This window comes from Zonotrichia albicollis, chromosome 6 (assembly GCF_047830755.1).
Source record: "Zonotrichia albicollis isolate bZonAlb1 chromosome 6, bZonAlb1.hap1, whole genome shotgun sequence".
NCBI lineage: Eukaryota > Metazoa > Chordata > Aves > Passeriformes > Passerellidae > Zonotrichia > Zonotrichia albicollis.
In genome coordinates, this window is record NC_133824.1 from 9,614,653 (window position 1) to 9,633,801 (window position 19,149).

The 19,149-nt window shown below is 38.2% G+C and overlaps 1 protein-coding gene across 1 annotated transcript; it reads left to right on the forward strand.

The window, feature by feature from the left end:
* Positions 1-148: 148 nt before the first annotated feature.
* On the forward strand, positions 149-16,770 carry ATXN3 (ataxin 3). The gene is made up of 11 exons (XM_005483163.4): positions 149-946; positions 3,588-3,752; positions 4,274-4,318; positions 5,595-5,680; positions 6,108-6,174; positions 8,330-8,417; positions 8,667-8,799; positions 9,835-10,010; positions 10,416-10,539; positions 11,268-11,356; positions 11,891-16,770. The coding sequence occupies exons 1-11, from the start codon at positions 923-925 to the stop codon at positions 11,983-11,985; spliced, it is 1,092 nt and encodes a 363-aa protein (XP_005483220.2). The 5' UTR covers positions 149-922; the 3' UTR covers positions 11,986-16,770.
* Positions 16,771-19,149: the final 2,379 nt, after the last annotated feature.

Sequence of the window (19,149 nt, forward strand, 5' to 3'; positions counted from 1 at the left end):
AATGTGGTGGTGTTCACAGGGGTCCCAGGACAAGGGAAGAGATGAGAATCTTGACTCCATATTTCAGAAGGCTGATTTATTGTTTGGTGATATATATTATATTAAAAGAAAATTATATACTGAAACTTACTAAAAGAAGAAATTATTTCATCAGAAGGCTTGAAAGGAATAGAAAGGAATGAATAATAAAATCTTGTGGCTGACCAGAGAGTCCAAGACAGCTGGACTGTGATTGGCCATTAATTAAAAACAACCACATGGGACCAATTAAAGATGCACCTCTCGCATTCCACAGCAGTAGATAATTATTGCTTTTCTTCTCCTCTGAGGCTTCTCAGGAGAAAAATCCTGGTAAAGGGATTTTTCAGAAAATATCATGGCGACAGTTGTTATTGTTGTGTGTGGTGTGGAATGCATGTGTTTATAGCTATTTCATGAGCTACCCTTTAAAGGAACACTTCTAGAATCCCAGAATGTGCTTGACAGCTACCGAACCTGGTTAAGTTTCTTTCTGGGTTTCTTCTTTAGGCTTGTTTGGAGTAGTGGTAAGCAGTTACTGCAGCTTTGTAAGCGGACCAGGAGGGTGTAAGGGGCTGGTGAGCAGGAGGAGCGGTGCCGGGCGCTGCTCCGCTCGGTGCGGGGAGGAGCGGCACCGGGGCCAGAGCCGGGATGAGCAGCACCGGGGCCGGTGCGGGGAGGAAGGAGCGGGCCGGCGGCGCGTGTCGCTGCCGCGCGGGGGCGCTGGCGGGCAGCAGCGGCGGCTCAGCCCGCCGGCCTCCTCCCCGGCAGGGGGCGCCAGCGCGGCGGCCGGGCCGGGCCGGGCGCAGCCAGCGGGGCCTGCCCTGCGCGGCCAGGGGGCGGTGGGCGCTGCGATTGGCCGGGCGGGTCACGTGCGGTGGGGGCTGCGGCCGCCACAGTAAACATGGAGTCGATCTTCCACGAGCGGGTGAGTGAGGGAGCGAGGGAGAGAGTGCGGGGTGACCGGGCGGGTCCCGCTGCCCGCCCGCCTTGGCTGTAGCGCCGTCGGTTGTGGCCGTCCGGGCCGCCGAGACGGGGGAGGCGCGCGAGCTCTCTTTGAGAAGCTGCTGGGGCGGTGCCCGGGCCTCCCGTCCCTGCGCTGAGCGCGGGGCAGCGCCCGGAGCCCCCGGGGTGCGCTCGGCCGGTGTCGGCCCGGGCCCCGCTGGCCCTCCCTGGCATCTCGAACCTTCGGCAGTGGCTTGTCCTCTGCCCCGGGGGAGAGCCGAGGCCCTGGCTCCCCGGTGCCTGTGCCTATGGCCCGTCCCGGCTGGACGCTGCCAGCCCTGCAGGGAAAGGAGAGCTCGGGCGTCCGCTTTAGCACGGGGTCTGTGTTCTGGGGAGTGCAGAAACAGCCCCAGGTGTGGGGAGGTGTAGGCTGCAGCTCGTATGGCAGAGACATGAGTCCGAGGATGGGCAGGGCTGCCCCTGTGCTCTCAGAGCCGCCTCGTCACCCAGCCTGGCTCGGCTGTGCCTGTGTAACGAGCAGGGAGGGGCAGAGCCGCTGGAGAAATCGCAGTTCATACAGTGTGCTGCTGTGTGCCGAACAGCATTTCCTCTTTCGGAGGACGAATGCTGCTGTGAAATGCTGTGATTTATCCAGCTTTGCAAATATGACCTATTTCTGTTCTAATGCTGTTCAAATTGTAATTGGATTTGTTTTGTCCTTGCACTTTGCCAGTGTTTTTTCAACTTTGTTGTGTTAATCTTACTACTAGTTCTGTTACTTTGTTTTGTTATGTGGGATTCCTTAAGAAGTCAAGTAAAATAGCTGTGCACCTTCCTTTAAAAAATTGCTGTTCTGAAACCCATAAAACCTGGGGAGTAGGTTTGGGTTTCAAAATTTGGCAAGTGTTGTGATGTTAAGTAGCTGCTGTTCAGAGGGTGAGTGTTGGATTTCAGCCGTGATGGCCTCTGCTTCGGTGACCTTCAGTGTGGCTTTGAAACCAGTTTAACAAAATGTACTCTTTTCTTACACGGCCTAGCTTATCACAGTACGAATTAACCTTTTATTGCTAAAAAGTTTCCTTTCAGAGAAATTACTATGTAAGCATGTAATATAGCTAATTTTCAGTGGTATTTTACTATCTGTCTGTTTCTAAACCAGTTTCATATACTTCTGGTGGGGAAGCCTGTGATTGTTGAGCAGGTTCTTCTGTCACAGTTTTGTCCAGCAGTAGGGATGCGCTCCCAGAGGGACAGAAGCTGCTGTTTGCTCATGAGTTCCTTGCTGCAGGGAGGGCATGAGCTGGAGGGGGAAGCCTGGCCGGACAGCCAGCGTAGCTTTGGGAACTCATTGCTCAACAGAGTGATGAAGCCATAGGAAGATTCTGGAGTAAAGGGAACTTTCGAGGTTTCAGCTGTAAGGGAGATCATAGGAGAGCTCTGCATATGATTTGTTTGATGCTTTTATGGAATTTTAAACAATATTCTTCAAAGGCGTATTTTTGTATTCTTAGTTTCTGTGGGTGTGGCTTGAGGGAGGCGTGTTTTGTTTTGAACGAAGAGCATGTGCAGGAGAGTTCTTAATGTAATTAAAATGAAGACTGATTAAAACAGAGAAAAGCAGCAATTTAAAACTGATGTTATTTGTCTTGCACATGGAGTTACTGTTATTTGTTGAAAAAGGTTGCTTTTCATGGGAAGCTGCTTTGGTTGGTTTACGTTGTGGTTTTTTTAACAAGGCTGTATTTTATCTCATATGTGAAAATGATGGAGCCTATCATGCATTCATTCAGATCAGAGATTTTTTAAATTTTTACTACAAAACCATGGCTGACATTGTTAATTATCTCTTTTAAAATTTCTGCTGACGTTTTGAAAATCTTACACTGTAGTTCTGTTACCTGTAATGTGCTGGATATGTAACAAAATATCTGAAATTGTTTTTTATTTGAATCACTATCAATTGGTCTATCAATAAAAAAAATTCATTGTTTAATATGCTGAATTTAGTATTTTGTTTCCCCAACATTCTTTTCAAGATTTTCAGACTAGTGGTATGACCTTAATTTATCTACTTCCTATATGTAAATTTCAAGTGGAAAAGGAGCTTTATTGTTAGTCCAGCACCTAATCACTTTCTCAGCAATAACGTGGAGAGCAGATTGTCAGTAGCCACCCCTGGAAGAGAACAATAGTTAAAAAATATTGAGAGTGTCTGTTATAGCAAATGTTTGTTCTAGGAAGTAGAGATCTAAACTGTTTGATTTTCATGTATCGATGTTTTGGAAGAAGATAGAATCCATTGTTCTGATGGTTGTAGAGTCTCTGTGTGATTTGTTGGGTCATTAGCAATATTAATGGTGTTTTCAAAAACAATTTTTACATGAAATTTATTTCCCTTAAAGAAATAAGGTAGTATGGATGTTGGCTTTTCTCCAATCAAGTTGATGGGAGGATTGTATTCTATAGCTTGCAGTGTAATACATTGAAGGAGTGTATGGTGTTCTGCAGAGTGGGGAGGGCAGAAGTTTGCCAGAGTGAAACAGGTGAGTCTTTTTACAGAGTTTGCATTAACCTGGGGTGACTTTTTTTCTTTTCCTATTGTTTTTTTTCTCTTCCATTATTAGCAAGAAGGCTCGTTGTGTGCTCAGCATTGTCTGAATAATTTGCTGCAAGGTGAATACTTTAGTCCTGTTGAGTTATCCTCTATTGCACAGCAATTGGATGAGGAAGAAAGGATGAGAATGGCAGAGGGAGGAGTATCTAGTGAAGAATACAGAACATTTTTACAGGTAAAATTATGTTCTTTTTAGGTTGCTTGATATTGCCTGAAATGAAATATTGTCTGGCACAGACCTATTCTTGCATAGCTAGACAAGGTTAATTTTCTAGTGCTAAAGCTTTTTAAATTTATAGGCCTTTTTATTCATGCATCTTAGATATGTCATTTTCAAATGTTACTAGTACAGCTTTACGCTAATTCTACAAAAATCTACATTACCTTCATCTTACAAATAGGAAGATCAGGCATGATGAGGAGGATCAGTAATTTGCCTTTTGTTTTTGTAAGCCAGTGTCAGATAGGAACAGAAATTCCCATGTCTATCTGTCCTTTAAGCACTGAACATCTCTAAAGGTTTGAGTTTTAAATTAAAATGCCAATTTGGGGCATTGTAATCAGCCTTACAGACGAGGACATAAATCATTGCTTTAAGAATCTGCAGTTACATTTATTTTCACAGCTCAATTATTTTTGACCTTTTATGCTTATACCATTTTTCCCTTTTCTCCCTTCCAACTTCACATCGAGCAGCAGCCTTCTGTAAATATGGATGATAGTGGATTCTTCTCAATTCAAGTAAGCACAGCTCTCTTCTGACACCCTTTTCTGTTTATGCAATATATGTTCTTTTATGTAATTTAAATGGCATTGAGCTTTTCCATCTAGTTACCACTTTATTGCCTTAATGGGATTAAGTGCTGGAGTTCCAAATGTTCAGAGTGTTTTCCTTTAAGAACAGTGACTTGCAGTTCTTCAGTTCATGGGCCTCAAATCCATGGGAGAAACATGGATTCAGGAGCTGTGAAATGGCACCTGCTGGCAATAAGCTTGAGTTCTAAGCTGTTTCTTGTGGGCACTTCAGGTGTAGACCTTGGCTCCCAGGTGAAAAAGCATAATTCAGATTGCTTTCTCAAATTATAGATTAGAAAGCCCTTGGCAATGGTTACAGGGTTATCAAAGTGATCTGAAGATTTTTCTTGGGTGTTTTTGGGTTTCTTAAGGCCATAGGGAAAGAGTAATTTATAATAAATACTTAAACCAGACCAACAGCAAAAAAAGTTTTGAACACCAAATTGGGGGTTTTGTCTAGATTAGAGCTCTAGGCATCTTTGGCTGTCTCCCAAGCTTTCAGTGGTACTTGTCAATGCTCCAGACTCCCTCAAGAGCTTCACTTCCCTACAGCCAAATGGGCTGGTTTTCTTTTTAACAAGAAACCATTAACAGTTTGGCTTTCCTGCTGTCTTTGGGCTGCTTCAGTAGCTGAAAAAAATGCTTCCTTGTTCTACTTTTTTGTCCTGTCATTGCTTTGTCATTTGAGGCACAGTTGGCTTGCTGAAAGGAATTAAAATTGTTAACTTAAAGGTTCTTACAGCCTTATTTCTTGTAGCTTTAGAGTTACTGTGAAAGAGTTGGTGCTCAGATCAGTAAACTGACTGATCCTGTGATAATCCAGTGGTACAAAATTCCCTACAGTTACTGTGAAGAAAGATTGAGATGGTATTGGGGGGAGGGGGAAGTAAGGAGAGAGCAGTGCATTGCAAGTAGAGAGATGATAACTACCCAAGTGTCTGTGGAAGGTGGAATGGCAGCTTTGTTTAGAGGAGTATACTCATTAACCAGCTGAATTAAATCCTGGTTTTGTTACTTCTCCTTAGATAAGATGTGAGTGTTATGCTTGCACGGGGATTCATGACAGCTGCATTTTGAGTAATGTGATTCCTAGGTTTCCTGGCAATGTTTCAAATTAATTTTTATGAAAACAGTATAATTGTTTAGCATAGCTAAGATGGTTGCATTGCTTGAATTTAGATTTGAACTAGTCTGACTCATGAAAAGTGTTCTTTTCTGACAGGTTATAAGCAATGCCTTGAAAGTGTGGGGTTTAGAATTAATCCTCTTCAACAGCCCAGAGTACCAGAGACTTGGGATTGATCCTATGTAAGACTCTTTTAGCACCTTGCTTTTATTTTACTGTACAAATACTTTTTGTATTTTATATTTTAAATCTTTTAAATGGCTGTTCTATGCTCTGTTGCATTTTGATGTTTGTATTGCCCCTGGCTTTGATTCTTTTTCCTATTTTTTTTTCTTTTTGGGGGTGCATGAGAACATCTGTCCTCTGTGCCTTCATGATATTTTAGTATCTGTGGCATCACAGATATATGGAGATTTCAGTGATATTGACAACTTCCTGAATGTTATAAAAGCAGTATGAGTATTCTGTAATGTAGCATCAATAGTTGTATTACTGAAACTTTATTGTATTTAAGTTCGAATTAGTGATAGCAAAGATCTTAAACATTATTATGTACTCTGATTTAAGAGTATTTAATTTTATTTATATCTTTTGTTTTTCTTTTTACAGAAATGAAAAATCATTTATTTGTAATTATAAGGAACACTGGTTTACAGTTCGAAAGTTAGGAAAACAGGTGACACTGTCTTTTTTTATTTTAAAATTAACTTCAGAAATGGCTGTGGAGAAATGGTTGCAAGTAGTTTGTCCTTCCCTTTTGCAAGCTTTTGCTGCAGTTTGGTTTAATAGTATCCCATATTAAAAAAAAGGTAAATGTTTGTTTTATCACAAAAATGCCAGGCAGGTCATTGTAAATATTAGCCTGGGAAAAGACTGTAGGATCAATTCCCTAGTGAATGTCCATTGGGGAGCTACAGCTCTGGTAGGGTCTTAGGTGACTTCTTAAGCTATTTTCTTTTTTTTTTTTTTTTTTGTCTGCATGAAATACTGAAGAAAACTTATACTGGGGGTTCAGGGGGAGTAGGGAATCCTGAACAAAGATTAGGATCCCTACAGAATTCAAATTTCTTTTAATACAGTAAGATAGTGGCATTGTAAAATTATTTTGTATTTAAATGGGCAGTAGATATAAGAAAACATTCAAGTTTTTTATGGATAATAATGGATACTCAAAAGTACATATAAAAGTTTGTGAGCTTTTACACAACATGAGCAGATTTGGTGTTTGGTTTCTCAGGGTTTTTTTCAGAGAAAACATTCATGGAAAACAGGTTTAAGAGTCTAATAGTGGGACAGGAATCTGTTTGCCCATTTGGTTCCTTTTTGCAAGTTCTGTCTACTTATGTTGTCATCCAGATTTAAAAAAATAAAGAAAAATCACTTGTTAGTGAGAAAGCTAAACTGTACTGTTTGGCTTTAATTTAAAAGTATGGCTAATGTTTACAGGCATTTTTTGTTTATTTGCTATCAAAAAGGTTGTCTTTAAATTATGCTTATTAAGCAATGCAACCATGATGGGTGGAATTTTATGAGGCCATTCTAACCCAAGGCATCCTAAGCTGGAGAGGGAATGCTTTTTTCCTCTTTTACCTGTGGCTTGAAACCACATGAAGACAGTACTAGGGGTCTGTTATCTAGAGAGTAATGAGAACATTTGGCAAAATAGGTTGCTTCTCTTCTGTTAGTTAAAGCAAAATTAGTTTAACAAAATTTTCTCCTCCATAATGTCTTTTAGAAGTTGCTATAGTCTGTCCATGAAATTTTTTACAGAACTTTTTATTCCCCTGCTCTTCTACACTGTTGGTCTTTTTACCCTTTGCTAGTGGTAAGGAGTGTTTTTGGCAAATGCAGTGATTGCATGGCAGGGTGGTAGAGAGTCACTTATATTGTTGTATGGGCCTGGCTGCAGCTGTGTGGATGCATATATGAAAGTTTGGGTAGATCAGTGCATTTCTGTGAGAATGGAGATAAAATTCTCCTTCCACTAAGTCAAATGGTGCTTTCTGGTTAAAACTGTCTAATACTGAATGAGTAGGTCTAAAAAAAGTTCTTTAGCTACATTGGAATTATATATGGAGGCTTAAAGGTAGAGTATTTTGTTACACATTGAATAAATTTATTCTCTAGAAGTTTGATGTAAGTTTTATGTAAATAAGTAATACTGTTTCTGTTTAGAAGTATTATAAATTACTACTTATGGTCTTTGGGTAACTAGAAATGAGTTGTGTATGTTTATGTGAAGGTGTTCCCTGTTATAATACAGTGCTGTACTCTCAGAATACTAAATTTGAGTAATTTTTTTGTTAATTTAAGTTTAAAAATTATCCGAGAGGAGGGTAAACACTACTTTTCAGCATCACTAGCTATTAAAGATGGAATGTTCCATGAAAGTATTTAATTGAAATAATTGAATGTCTGTTTTCTGTATCTATTTCTTAACACACAGCATTAACTGATGACGGGTTTCTTACTGCATTAGTCTCAGGTTTAAAACTAGGATTAAGCAGAATTTTAGAATGATGTCTAAAATAAATCAAAATACAGTGGTTAAAGATTACCTGGTTTAATGTGTTTCCCTGGTACCAGTATTCAGTAATGTGAGAGAGCATGCAGTAATTTCCACACTTCAGATGTCCTGTTAGAGTATTTGAAGGACAGTGTTTAGCAGTAAAGGTATTATGCTTGAAAACACTTTAATTTGATAATTTATTTTACTGTATTTATTTGGATATTCCATAATAAAAAATTACCATAATGTACAGGAATGGATTACCAAGGAATCTTCATGCTAATTTGTTCTCTCAACCTTTTTTTTTTTTTCTTAATTACAGTGGTTTAACTTGAACTCTCTCTTGATGGGTCCAGAACTAATATCAGATACATATCTTGCACTTTTCTTGGCTCAATTACAACAGGAAGGTAATAGTAACTTACAGATGTTAAATCTCATTAATTAAAAGTAGGTAATAATCATTATTTCTTAAAGCTTATGTATTCAGTTAACTACCCTTAGTTTTATGATTGAAAGAGTGAAATAACCCAAGACCTTATAATAAAAGGTAGAGTCTTACATTTTAAATTGCACACTATTGTATTCCATATAGTGTGCATTTTAGAGTGCTTGTATCTGAACTTTAGTGCTGTAGACTTACATTTTATTTTTTTCAGGTTATTCCATATTTGTAGTAAAAGGTGACCTGCCAGACTGTGAGGCTGATCAGCTGCTGCAGATGATTCGGGTACAGCAGATGCAGCGACCAAAACTCATTGGAGAAGAGGCAGCACAGTCAAGAGATCAGAGGTAAGGTAAATAAAGATTTTATTTTAATCATGTTCAGTGTGATTGGTTTGTAATTTGGAAGTAACAAGAAGTACCTTTAGTTCAATGTGCACTGCTGTTGCACACATGAAAAGCAATTTGATGGGCATCAAATGGTGTATTTTTAAGTGGGCAAAAGCTGGCTTGATGGGAATTGAGTCTTTCCATGTGCATAAGCGTATAATAGTGCAGATTTTTGACTTAGGGAGGAAAATGGTGTAGCAAATCTTATAAACTATGGTTAATAGTAATTCTTTTTTAATTAAGACTGGTTTGTGCATTCTGTCATAAGTAGAAAAGAATGAGAAACTGGTATTTGAATTCCACATCATATAAATCATACAGCATTCCCTTTTGGAATAATTTTGCTGTAACGCTGTGGTGCTGCTCATTTTTGATGCATTCTGCTAATATAAAACATCCTTTAAAGCATATAAAATTAGTACTTGATGCACTTCTGCTATGATTCCACTGAATTTTCATAGTGAACAAATTGCATACTGATAAAAAGGCTTTAGGCTTCTCAGAGGAATTCATTGCTTTTTTCCCCTTTGTAAAGTTAAACTGCTGTTGTAAATTGATGGAATAATTAGCAGTAACATGGGAAGTGGGTACAGTTTACATGGGTTCTGTTGCTTTAGTGTGGCCTTCAAGGCCTCCTGAGAAGGAGACCATATGCTCTCTTTTCTGCTGGTGTAACTTTTTAAATAGCACTAGGTTTGAATAACATGTATCATGGCTTTTTGTGGGCTTATCATTTTTGACAGTTTACTATCTTAACAGCTTCTTGTCAACATGTGTATTGCTTTAGAGGTCAGTGTGTGGCAAATATATGTTATTTTGTGCTTTTTCATTTTTCAGGAAAATACTTGTTTATGTAACAGACTTTCACAAGAAAAATGTTTTTCCCAAAGTTAAACCTAGAGTTAAATTGGTAGAATGTACTAATTTAAACCTCATGATAAAAGGTAATATAATTTCTATCTGACTTTTGCTATGAATGTATGAATTTCACAGGCTATCCCGAGGTGATGTGGAACAAGCAATAGAAGTTAACCATCCTTTTGATGGAACAGGCATGTTAGATGAAGATGAAGAGAATTTTCAGAGAGCCCTGGCTCTAAGCAGGCAGGAAATTGATATGGAGGATGAAGAGGCTGATCTTCGCAGAGCCATCCAGCTCAGCATGCAAGGTGCAGTGCTCATCTCAATTTCTTACAGTGCTTTAAGCAGCTCCCGGAGTCAGTTTGTCAGGCAATTTTTCCAGCATGTGTCACCATCTCTGGAAAGACTGGTTTGAGGCATGGAAGGACAATCCAGGATTGCATGTAACTATCTCCCTCCTGCTTTTTAAAAAATTGTCACTTGGATGTTGTCATTGGTTATTAGGAAGGAAGAACAAATTGGCAAAGGGTAGGAGGAAAGGGAAACAGTCCTAAGGTGAGGAGAAGAGAAATTATCAAGCAAAGTTCTTCCAGTTGCTTAGATCTCAAAAAAGTCTTTCTTCTTCTCAAGTTTGAGGACATTTTTAAAGTTATATTTTACTGACTAACTTCATTTTACTATAATGAGTAGGATCTGGCATGTTCTGCTTTCAGGCAGCCGTCGCAGTGAGCTCTCAGGCTCATCACCACAGAATGTGCCTCAGCCGTCTCACAGCAGCCACACAGAGTCCCTTTCCTCAGAAGAGCTGCGAAGGAGAAGACAAGCATATTTTGAAAAGTAAAGTAGCTGATAGAAAACTGCATGTGGAAGTACATGTATTTTTCAGTGCTTTTGGGGTGTGGATGTGTTTCTTACTGAGGTCCAGCTCAAATTTTCTGTCTTAATATGATTTCCTAACAGTACCTGTATTTTACTCTTCTCAGGTGGTTCCTACAGAGAAACCTTTAGTAAAAGTGTTTGTTAATAATGCAGTAGTCTTGTTATTACTGCAAGTCTTGTGAAGAAAGAAAAGAAAACATTATAGGAGTATTTTAAATGAAATCCTATACATTTCTGAAACTACCTTCTCAACAAAAAGTATTATTTCTCTAAGACTTTGCTTTGGGTAATGATGCTTCTCATGTGCATCACATAAAAGCATTGTACACATTTTATGTTACTGTTCTGGTGTATCTTCTTAATAGATAGTTGAGCTATTGTAGCTTTTCCTTATCTCTGTCTTACAGTAATAGAGGAAATAAAGACCAGGGAGAAATGCTGTGGATGGGAGGAGTTAGACTTCACATGGTAGGATAAGAATGCAGAGCTACCAAATCCTGGGAAAATAGTCTTGTGGCTTGGAATATAATACTGGGAAGATTATACCTGAAGGGTAACAGGGTGAAATGATGAAAGAGATTTTGGGCACAGGGGTGTTACTGTACCAAACAGCTTCTACTTCTGACGTGACTCATGTCTCATACTGATGTTAATCTTATTCTCTTACAAATTTATGAAACTTTCAGACAGCAACAACAGCTACAGCAGCAAAATCAGACTCCAAACCTACAGGACAAAGCAACTCTTAGTTCAAGCACTTCAGAATCTGGCACAGGTATTGTTTTTTAACCTTTGATTCAGCACTGAAATGTGTCTTCTTCATCTTTGTGTTGTTTGTTAATTTTCCTTCCCTGCCTGCTTTGCACTTGAGCAGCCATTCAGATTGTGTATTACAGCCATTACTGTATTGGCAGTGAAGGAAAGGATCACTTTCCTGAAAAGCCTGTTTCCCTTTGAATGTCAATATCCCATTTCAAATTGCTATTACCCCAACTGTTTGTTTTCTAAATTAATTTTAAAGTTATGTAACAACTTGCAATAGTATCTGACAAAATTACTGGAACCAGTTTAGAGAAGACCATGTGTAGACCTTACCAGTGGCAGGTATTGGTGATCCAAAACTGGTGTATATTGTTACAAACTGACTTTTGGTGAAAAACTGTTTGCAAAATGTTCAGTGACTTTGAAAACAAAACCAGTTTTGTCAGTGGGGTAGGAAAAGGTGGGTGTGGACGAAAACAACAAAAGCATTTAACTGTAATTAAGAACTGTGAATTTATTACAGCTTGTATGCATGTATTGTCTTTAGGAGGAGATATGAGTGAAGAAGACATGCTTCAAGCAGCCATGAATATGTCTCTGGAGTCTGTCAGAAACCACTTGAATTCAGAAGAGGAGAAATAACCTCATTTTTTCCCTCTTATTGTCAAAACGCTAAGTCTCCATTAAAATTCTACTGTGTGGATGTTGCACAAGCAGGGTTCATTTCAGAGTTCTGGAAGCAGGAATGAAAGGGGGCTGCTGGAGGTCAGTTTAGAGAGGATCTGCAAATACAAAAAAGATTGCACTAATTCAGAGAACTGTAGCACTCCTACAAAACATCTGCTTACAAGAGTAGTGTGTTAAAATTACTGGAACCATTCACACAAAGTTAGACAAGGGTAGCAGCTGTAACTTCAAAAAGTAAAGCTTTTAAAGCTTGCATTAAAAAAGCAAGTTTAAATTGTTTTGAAGAATTCTATAGAAGATACAAATGGTGCTGAAAACAGCATCAAATTATTTTCTTCAGTACTAATGGAAAAACAGATACAAGTAATAAGTTATGCTCATAAATTATTTTTAATAGATCACTCTAAAATGGAGAGAGTAATTAAATTCCAGTTATCTTAAATAATTTATTTTGTGATTGTTTATTATGAACGACTTAACGTCAACTTTTTGATCCTGCTGTCCACTTTTGAAATGATCCATTCTGCAGGAGAAACAAGAACCCATAAATTTCATACTGTTCAATTCAAGGCAAAATTGTATTGTTGGCTATAATGTTACTCCTGAGTCTTCAGTGATTTCTGACTTTGTAACAATTTTTGGTTTTACTGTCAATTCCAATTGTAAATTTTAGATCTGTGTTTAACATACTGTTTTTTAGCAGATAACTTGCCTTATTTGGCTTGGGGTTTTGTTGTTCTTGTTTCTTTTTAATTATTGTTTTCTTATGTTCTTTCTTGTTAAAGCCACTTTCTTTTTACTTCAAAAGCAGCATATACTCAATTGGGTTTAGCAGGTTTTCTTTTCTACTTCTTCCAGAGAATTTTCCTCTTCAAGCTCAACCCTTTATTCTGGCCTTTCAGTATGAAAGAGCTGGAACTGAGTGTAGGAGAAAGTAGGAGGGGATTTAGGTGCCATAAAGTCAGTGCCACACTCAAAAATGCACTCCTGCAATCTGAAATGACCCCTGTGCAAGTAGCTCTTTTAAGAATGAATATTTATGCCTGTGTGGATGTTCTTTCTGAAATGCTTTCCATGAGTGTCTGTCAGAATGTTGCAGTTTTTTCAGGAATGGCCTTTATTCACGCACCTTACAATTTTTTATTACGTTGTTTCTGATCCTGAGAAAAATTGGGAAGCAAAGTATGTGAGATGGCTTATGCTACTGGTTGTAAGACATTTGCTTTGATATCCAGGATGAATGTGTAACAGGGTGACCAAACCTGACCTTGAACTTCAGTGCAACAAAAGAGGGATGTTTCATTTTCCTAAATGGTGCTTGAAATACAAATTCTGTTTACATATAAATTATATGGAAATATGTTGTAGATAGATAGAGTATATAAGCTGTAGTCCAGTTAAAGCATTAACAGTTAGCACAGGCATTCTAAGAATCTTTCAAAGATAACCCCAAATTTCTTTATCAAAAAATTCTCAAGTTACATCTTTGCACAATAGTAACAATTAAAATTAGTAGGAAATGAATGGTAGCTAGATGGATATACACATTCAGCATCAAGTAGTACTGTACATGAAAGGGCTCTTACCTCTCAGTAAAGATTTGTTTACAGCAATGGTTTCCTGATAGCTTGGGATATTAATATAGTATGCATAGTTGAGCTAAATTCTGTTTTTCTTATCTATGTGCTGGATTTTCACCAATGTCACCAGAACCACTGGTATGTGTTACACAATTTGGATTTTGAGATGAGACAGCACTACTTTTTAAAAACTGATTTTTGTATTTTTAAAATAATCCTGTCATCCACATTACAATTATTTGTGATGTCTCAAATTAATATAGCTAAGCAATTACTTTAAAAGTCCATGTATGCACATGCCATTTTGAAATGCTGTATTTTTCAGGGTGTGATTTTTTGCTTTCAGTTTGAAATTTCTATGAAACTGAAAGCAAGAAAGGTGTCTAAAGCACTGATTTTTTTTTTCTTGTCTGTCAATTAACCACAGCTTAATTTTCCTTTCTTGGTTGTGCCATAAACTAATTCTGAAATAAGACTCATTTTTATAAATAGATGTAGATTGGCAAGCTGATGCCAGTATTTGGAACTCAGACCTTTTATTCTCTCTTATAAGAACATAATAAAAATATTATTTCTAGCTCTAGCAGCCCTATATTAAAAAAAAAAAAAAAACGACAAAAATTCAGCCCCTTAAATCTCACTGACTGTAACCCAGGCCAACTACATGATTTTATAATCACTAAAATATGGAGGTTTGCCTTTGAACTTTCATGTCACATCATTAGTCACTTCATCACCCCAGTATTTTAATATGGAAGAAATATAAAATGTCGGTGCCTGAAAGGCACAGCTGAGTCAGTGATCACAGGGGCAACTATTTTCCTTTCTGTTGAGAAATGCTGTCAGTCAGCAAATACCAGTTTGATTTTTAGAGAAATGTCAAGTTGAATGATGTAGGCATATTGATTAGACAAGCAGGTACCAGAGAGCAATTTAAGCTACGTCTGTTAATTCATGTGATTTTGTCACTGAAAAGGACCTAAACCAGCCAGTCCACCACTAACTGTAATGTTCCCAAGCACCACAGCTGCACCTCTTGTAAACAGCTTCAGGGAGGGGGCTCAACCACTTGCCTGGGCAGCCTGTTCCAATGGTGGACAACCTTTTCAGGGTAGAAACACTTCCTGATACCCAAACTGAACCTCCCCTGGTACAAACCGAGGCCATTTCCTCTCATCTTGTCACTTGTTACCTGGGAGCTGAGGCTGATCCCCACCACGCTACAACCTCCTTTCAGGGCTTGTAGGGAGTGACAGGGCCTCTGTTTGAACTGTACCCAAGGAAAAAACTCATACTAATTGCTGACAGTACATTTTTTATAACCCAGGTCTCAAGTTCAAAATGTCTGGGCCTGCCAAGAAGCTGTCAATAAACTGCTGTCATTTTTTGGTGTTCATTCTTTCAGTGATAAACAGTTATCAGTGTGACTTAACTATGCTTTTAATTTACTAATTTAGAGTGTACTTCTGGTGTTACCTACCCTGTCAAGCTGAAGGGTTGGGTTTTTTCCCATGTTATAGCTTTAGGCCAAAGTCCATTGTAAGGGAGCAGACATTGGTTTTTGTTGGTGGGTTGTTGGGTTTTTTTTTAATTATAGAATTATATTTGATGGAATTTCAGGCTTCATTCATTCAACAGAGTTTACTGTTTTCCAGTGAATGGTCCATGTGACATAAGTTATGGTTTTGTGCCAGTAAAAATAAAAGGGGCAGGAGTAATACAATAGTCTTCCATAATTACTTCTCTGAGTATAATTCTACAAACTGCTTTCATGGTGTTACAGTGAAGGCAGGAGAAACAAGAGCTGTAATGCAGTCATGCTTGCATGCAGTTCTTGTTAGGCACAGCAAGTACAAATATGGGCTGTTTAAATGCTTACATTTTTCTAGAGCTGAAACATATGATATGATATGATATGATATGATATGATATGATATGATATGATATGATGCTGGCTTACTTTAAGATTTGGGCTTCCTGTGTCCTTCCAAGAACTGAAGCAAATATAAGTGTAGTTTTCAGCTAAGGTACTTTTCTGACTTGTCATACTTCATTACTTTGCAGACTACTTCAAAATAACCAATTCAAATGTAAATCTGTGATGTGTTTTAGTATTGGACTACTGCTTCTGTTACAAACTTACAGAATGGGGGGGATTAAAATGGCTTCTGCAGGTGTCTAGTAGACAAATATCATTTGCAGGCTGGTTTGTCTTATTAGAAAACTGACTGGCTTAAAAATTAACATGTTACAGTTCTAAAATGTGACATTTTCTAGTATTAATTGGTTCAAACAATAATAAAAACATAAAAACGGTGGCCTTGTACAGAAAAATACAGTATATAGGGGAATAGGATCAGAGAATTAGAATTCAGGCTTACAAAGTAGTATTCTGCAGTTCACCTTACCAGCACTTCACTCTTAAAGGAATTGAAATAAGAATCCAAGGAAGAGAATAACTGATGTGGAAACTTTTTAAGGGCTTAGGTAGAAAATTATGTTGTTTGCTTGGTAAGCCATTACTGTCTTGCATAGAACAAACTTAAGTCCTGGAAAATCTTGATAGTTATTTACAAATCATTAAAAAAAAAAAAAAAAGAAAATATGTCCAATATGTAATAAATACATACCTATTCCATGTACACAATCACTTGGTCAAGTGAGAACAATACTTAATACATTTAAACTGCCTGGGTCCAAATTCTTCTTCAGTTTAGAATTGGTAGCTTTGTCTTGTGTCTAGGTTTTCATCTTAAAAGCACGAGCTCTTCTGCAATAAATTGTTTTAATCCTCATACACACATTTTGCCTTATTTGCATTTCAGAGATGGAGGGAATGCTGGAGTATTTAACCTGCCATAGTCACCTTCTTCCCCAGTTACAGTTCTTCAGACAGTTAGTACGTGTGACTTTTCAACTGCTTTCATCAAATCAAAATACCTATATATTATTTTCCTTGTTAAGAAAAATAATTATAACTACACTTTTCTTTTAATCTCCCCCCATCCTCAGTGCAGCCACTGTGTGAATTCAGGAAGGAACTTCAGGAGGGAAAAAAGGGATGTAATACTTAAATGCCACTGTGCAAATGCAAAATGAAAAAAAAAAAGGAAGATACAAACTTTGATTTTGTCTTTAAAGCATGTAAGCTTTGATAAAATGTTACTTTTTGCTACATGAAACCCCCTGTGTACAAATCACTGTAGAGTTAGGATTTTGTAAGGGAATAATTTTTCATCTCTTACCTAATAGTTGTGTATTTTAGAAATCATTTTCAGTAAGATTTTTTTTTGTCAAGACTGTTTTCATATCACATCTCTGGCTCTGGATTCCTGTATAATTTTGCCTATTTTGTGTATATAAAGCATAGAATACTGAAAAGATTTAAAAAGGGAAAGCTGAAATGCTTTGTCATTGTTTTGACTGGAAAATGGCAGCACTGTTCGCTATTTTGAAAATGCTCTCCAAATAGGCATGAATATATATGGTTGTATTTGATATCACTTTTTTAAATAAATATGATTATAGCTTCTAATGTTTCTCTCAAGTATTTGCATATGTGCTTTCTCTTACGTGTGGATTGGGCACAGAATCATCAAACATTGAACTCTCATCCCTGGTGTCAGTGGGCTTTGCACCAGAGGTGTTTAGACAGAGCAGTGGGACAGTTTTCTGTTGCTGACATTTCATCTCTGAGTTTTTGCATCTGTTGGTACCCAGAAGTTGAGTAAAGACACTCTGTTAAGGAAGGAATGCCAGTTGTAGTTATGTTACATCTTTTAAAATTGTATGCTTTCTAATTTTTAAAGCTACAGTTTCCTGCTTTGCTGCCAGAATACTCATTCTTTTTGTGACACAATGCATTGCTCTTGTAGCTTAGTCAAAACAGAGTATACAGGATGATTTCCCTTACTAACAGTGGATGAAGTCAGTCAGCTAAAAAAAATTACTTGCAATGCTAAATAGTTTCTAGTTTTGCAAGAGTAGTAATTAAAAAGAGCAGTACAAAAAGTCTTCTGTGCTACTTTATTGACTACATCCCTTACTTGGCATTATAAAATTTACCACCATGAAAGACATTTTTATCATCCCTAAATATTTTAAATGTCTGCAGGACATCGGTGATCTTAGTTGAAAAAATGCTGAATTTCCCATAAAAACTCTTTAGCCAAACTAAATGACACATCTTTACTGTCATGCATACAGCTTTGTTAAACCAATGATAAGGGGTCTTTTGAGTATTGTAATTTTCATCTCCATTAAAGCTAAAAGTGCAAATTAATAAAACTGATAAAGGTACATTACTATATTTCATACTATATCACAGCACTAGCACTTCCTACAATTCTGATGCCTTTTTTTTTTAAGCCAGAAACAGATCTGAAGTGGTGCATGATTGGTTTTACTGTGGATAATCATAAGGGGGACAAGTATGCCCTTAGATTAATATACTGGTGAAATCTGTTACAAATCTGATAGAAAAACTGTTCCATGAAGAGGGACAAGTCTTTATTAGAGAAGTTTTAACTTCTAAACTCCTGGAGCACTTACCATGCCCAGCCTTAGCATTGTCTGTGAGTGGCAGAGGGCAGTAAAAGGTGATAGAGGATTGCAGGCCAACCCTGAACCCTCCACCAAGCTCTGCAAAATCCTGTTTGGGGAGCAACAAGCAGGTTCTTCCATGTCTGTCTGGAAATGTTTGCCAGCTTGTAACTCCAGAGCCTGTGTTTTGTGCCTGCTGCATTCTCAGACTTCTAGAAAAGATTTCACCTGTGAAATGCTCTTCTCAGCTTCATTTTGCTGTTGATGTGGTGCTTTAATTACACATCTTTTTATGTAGTCAACAATTTGAAATGGGCAGTGATCCAGCTGCCCCGTATCTTATGTCCAGCATTATGTATATGTATAAATACATATGTAAATATATAAATACATTTCCCTGTATTTATATCAGCATATCATTCGGATGGATACAAAACTGCTTTTTCTGTAACAGTGCAGTACTCCTTGTAGTCCCAAGTCTAAATACTTCACTTGATAAAAAACAGAAAGAACTTTCAATTGGAGCAGTTTTGAGGTTCTGCCTGGAAATACAACCAAGAATCACAGAATGGGTCAGGTTAGAAGGGACCACAGTAGGTGATCTGCTCCAACCTCCCTGCTCAAGCAGGATCATCCTAGAGCAATGGCACCGAATTCAGACGAATCCCGAGTATCTCCAGTGAGGGAGCCTCCACAACCGCTCTGGGCAACCTGTTCCAGTGAGCAGTCACTGTACAGTAAACAAGTTTTTCCTGATATTCAGGTGGATCTTCCTGTGCATTAGCTTCTGCCCGCTGCGAGAAACCTCGTCCTGTTACTGGGCTCCAGCGGGAAGAGCCAGGACGCGGCCCCTCTCCCTGAGGTTCTGATAGACACCGACAGGGTCCCCTCAGTCCTCCCTTCCCATTGCATTCCATTCCACGTACATCCAAAGCAGCCGGGTCTCCAGGATCTTGTGTGTGTTGTGAGAACAAATACTCAAACACAAATCGTGCCT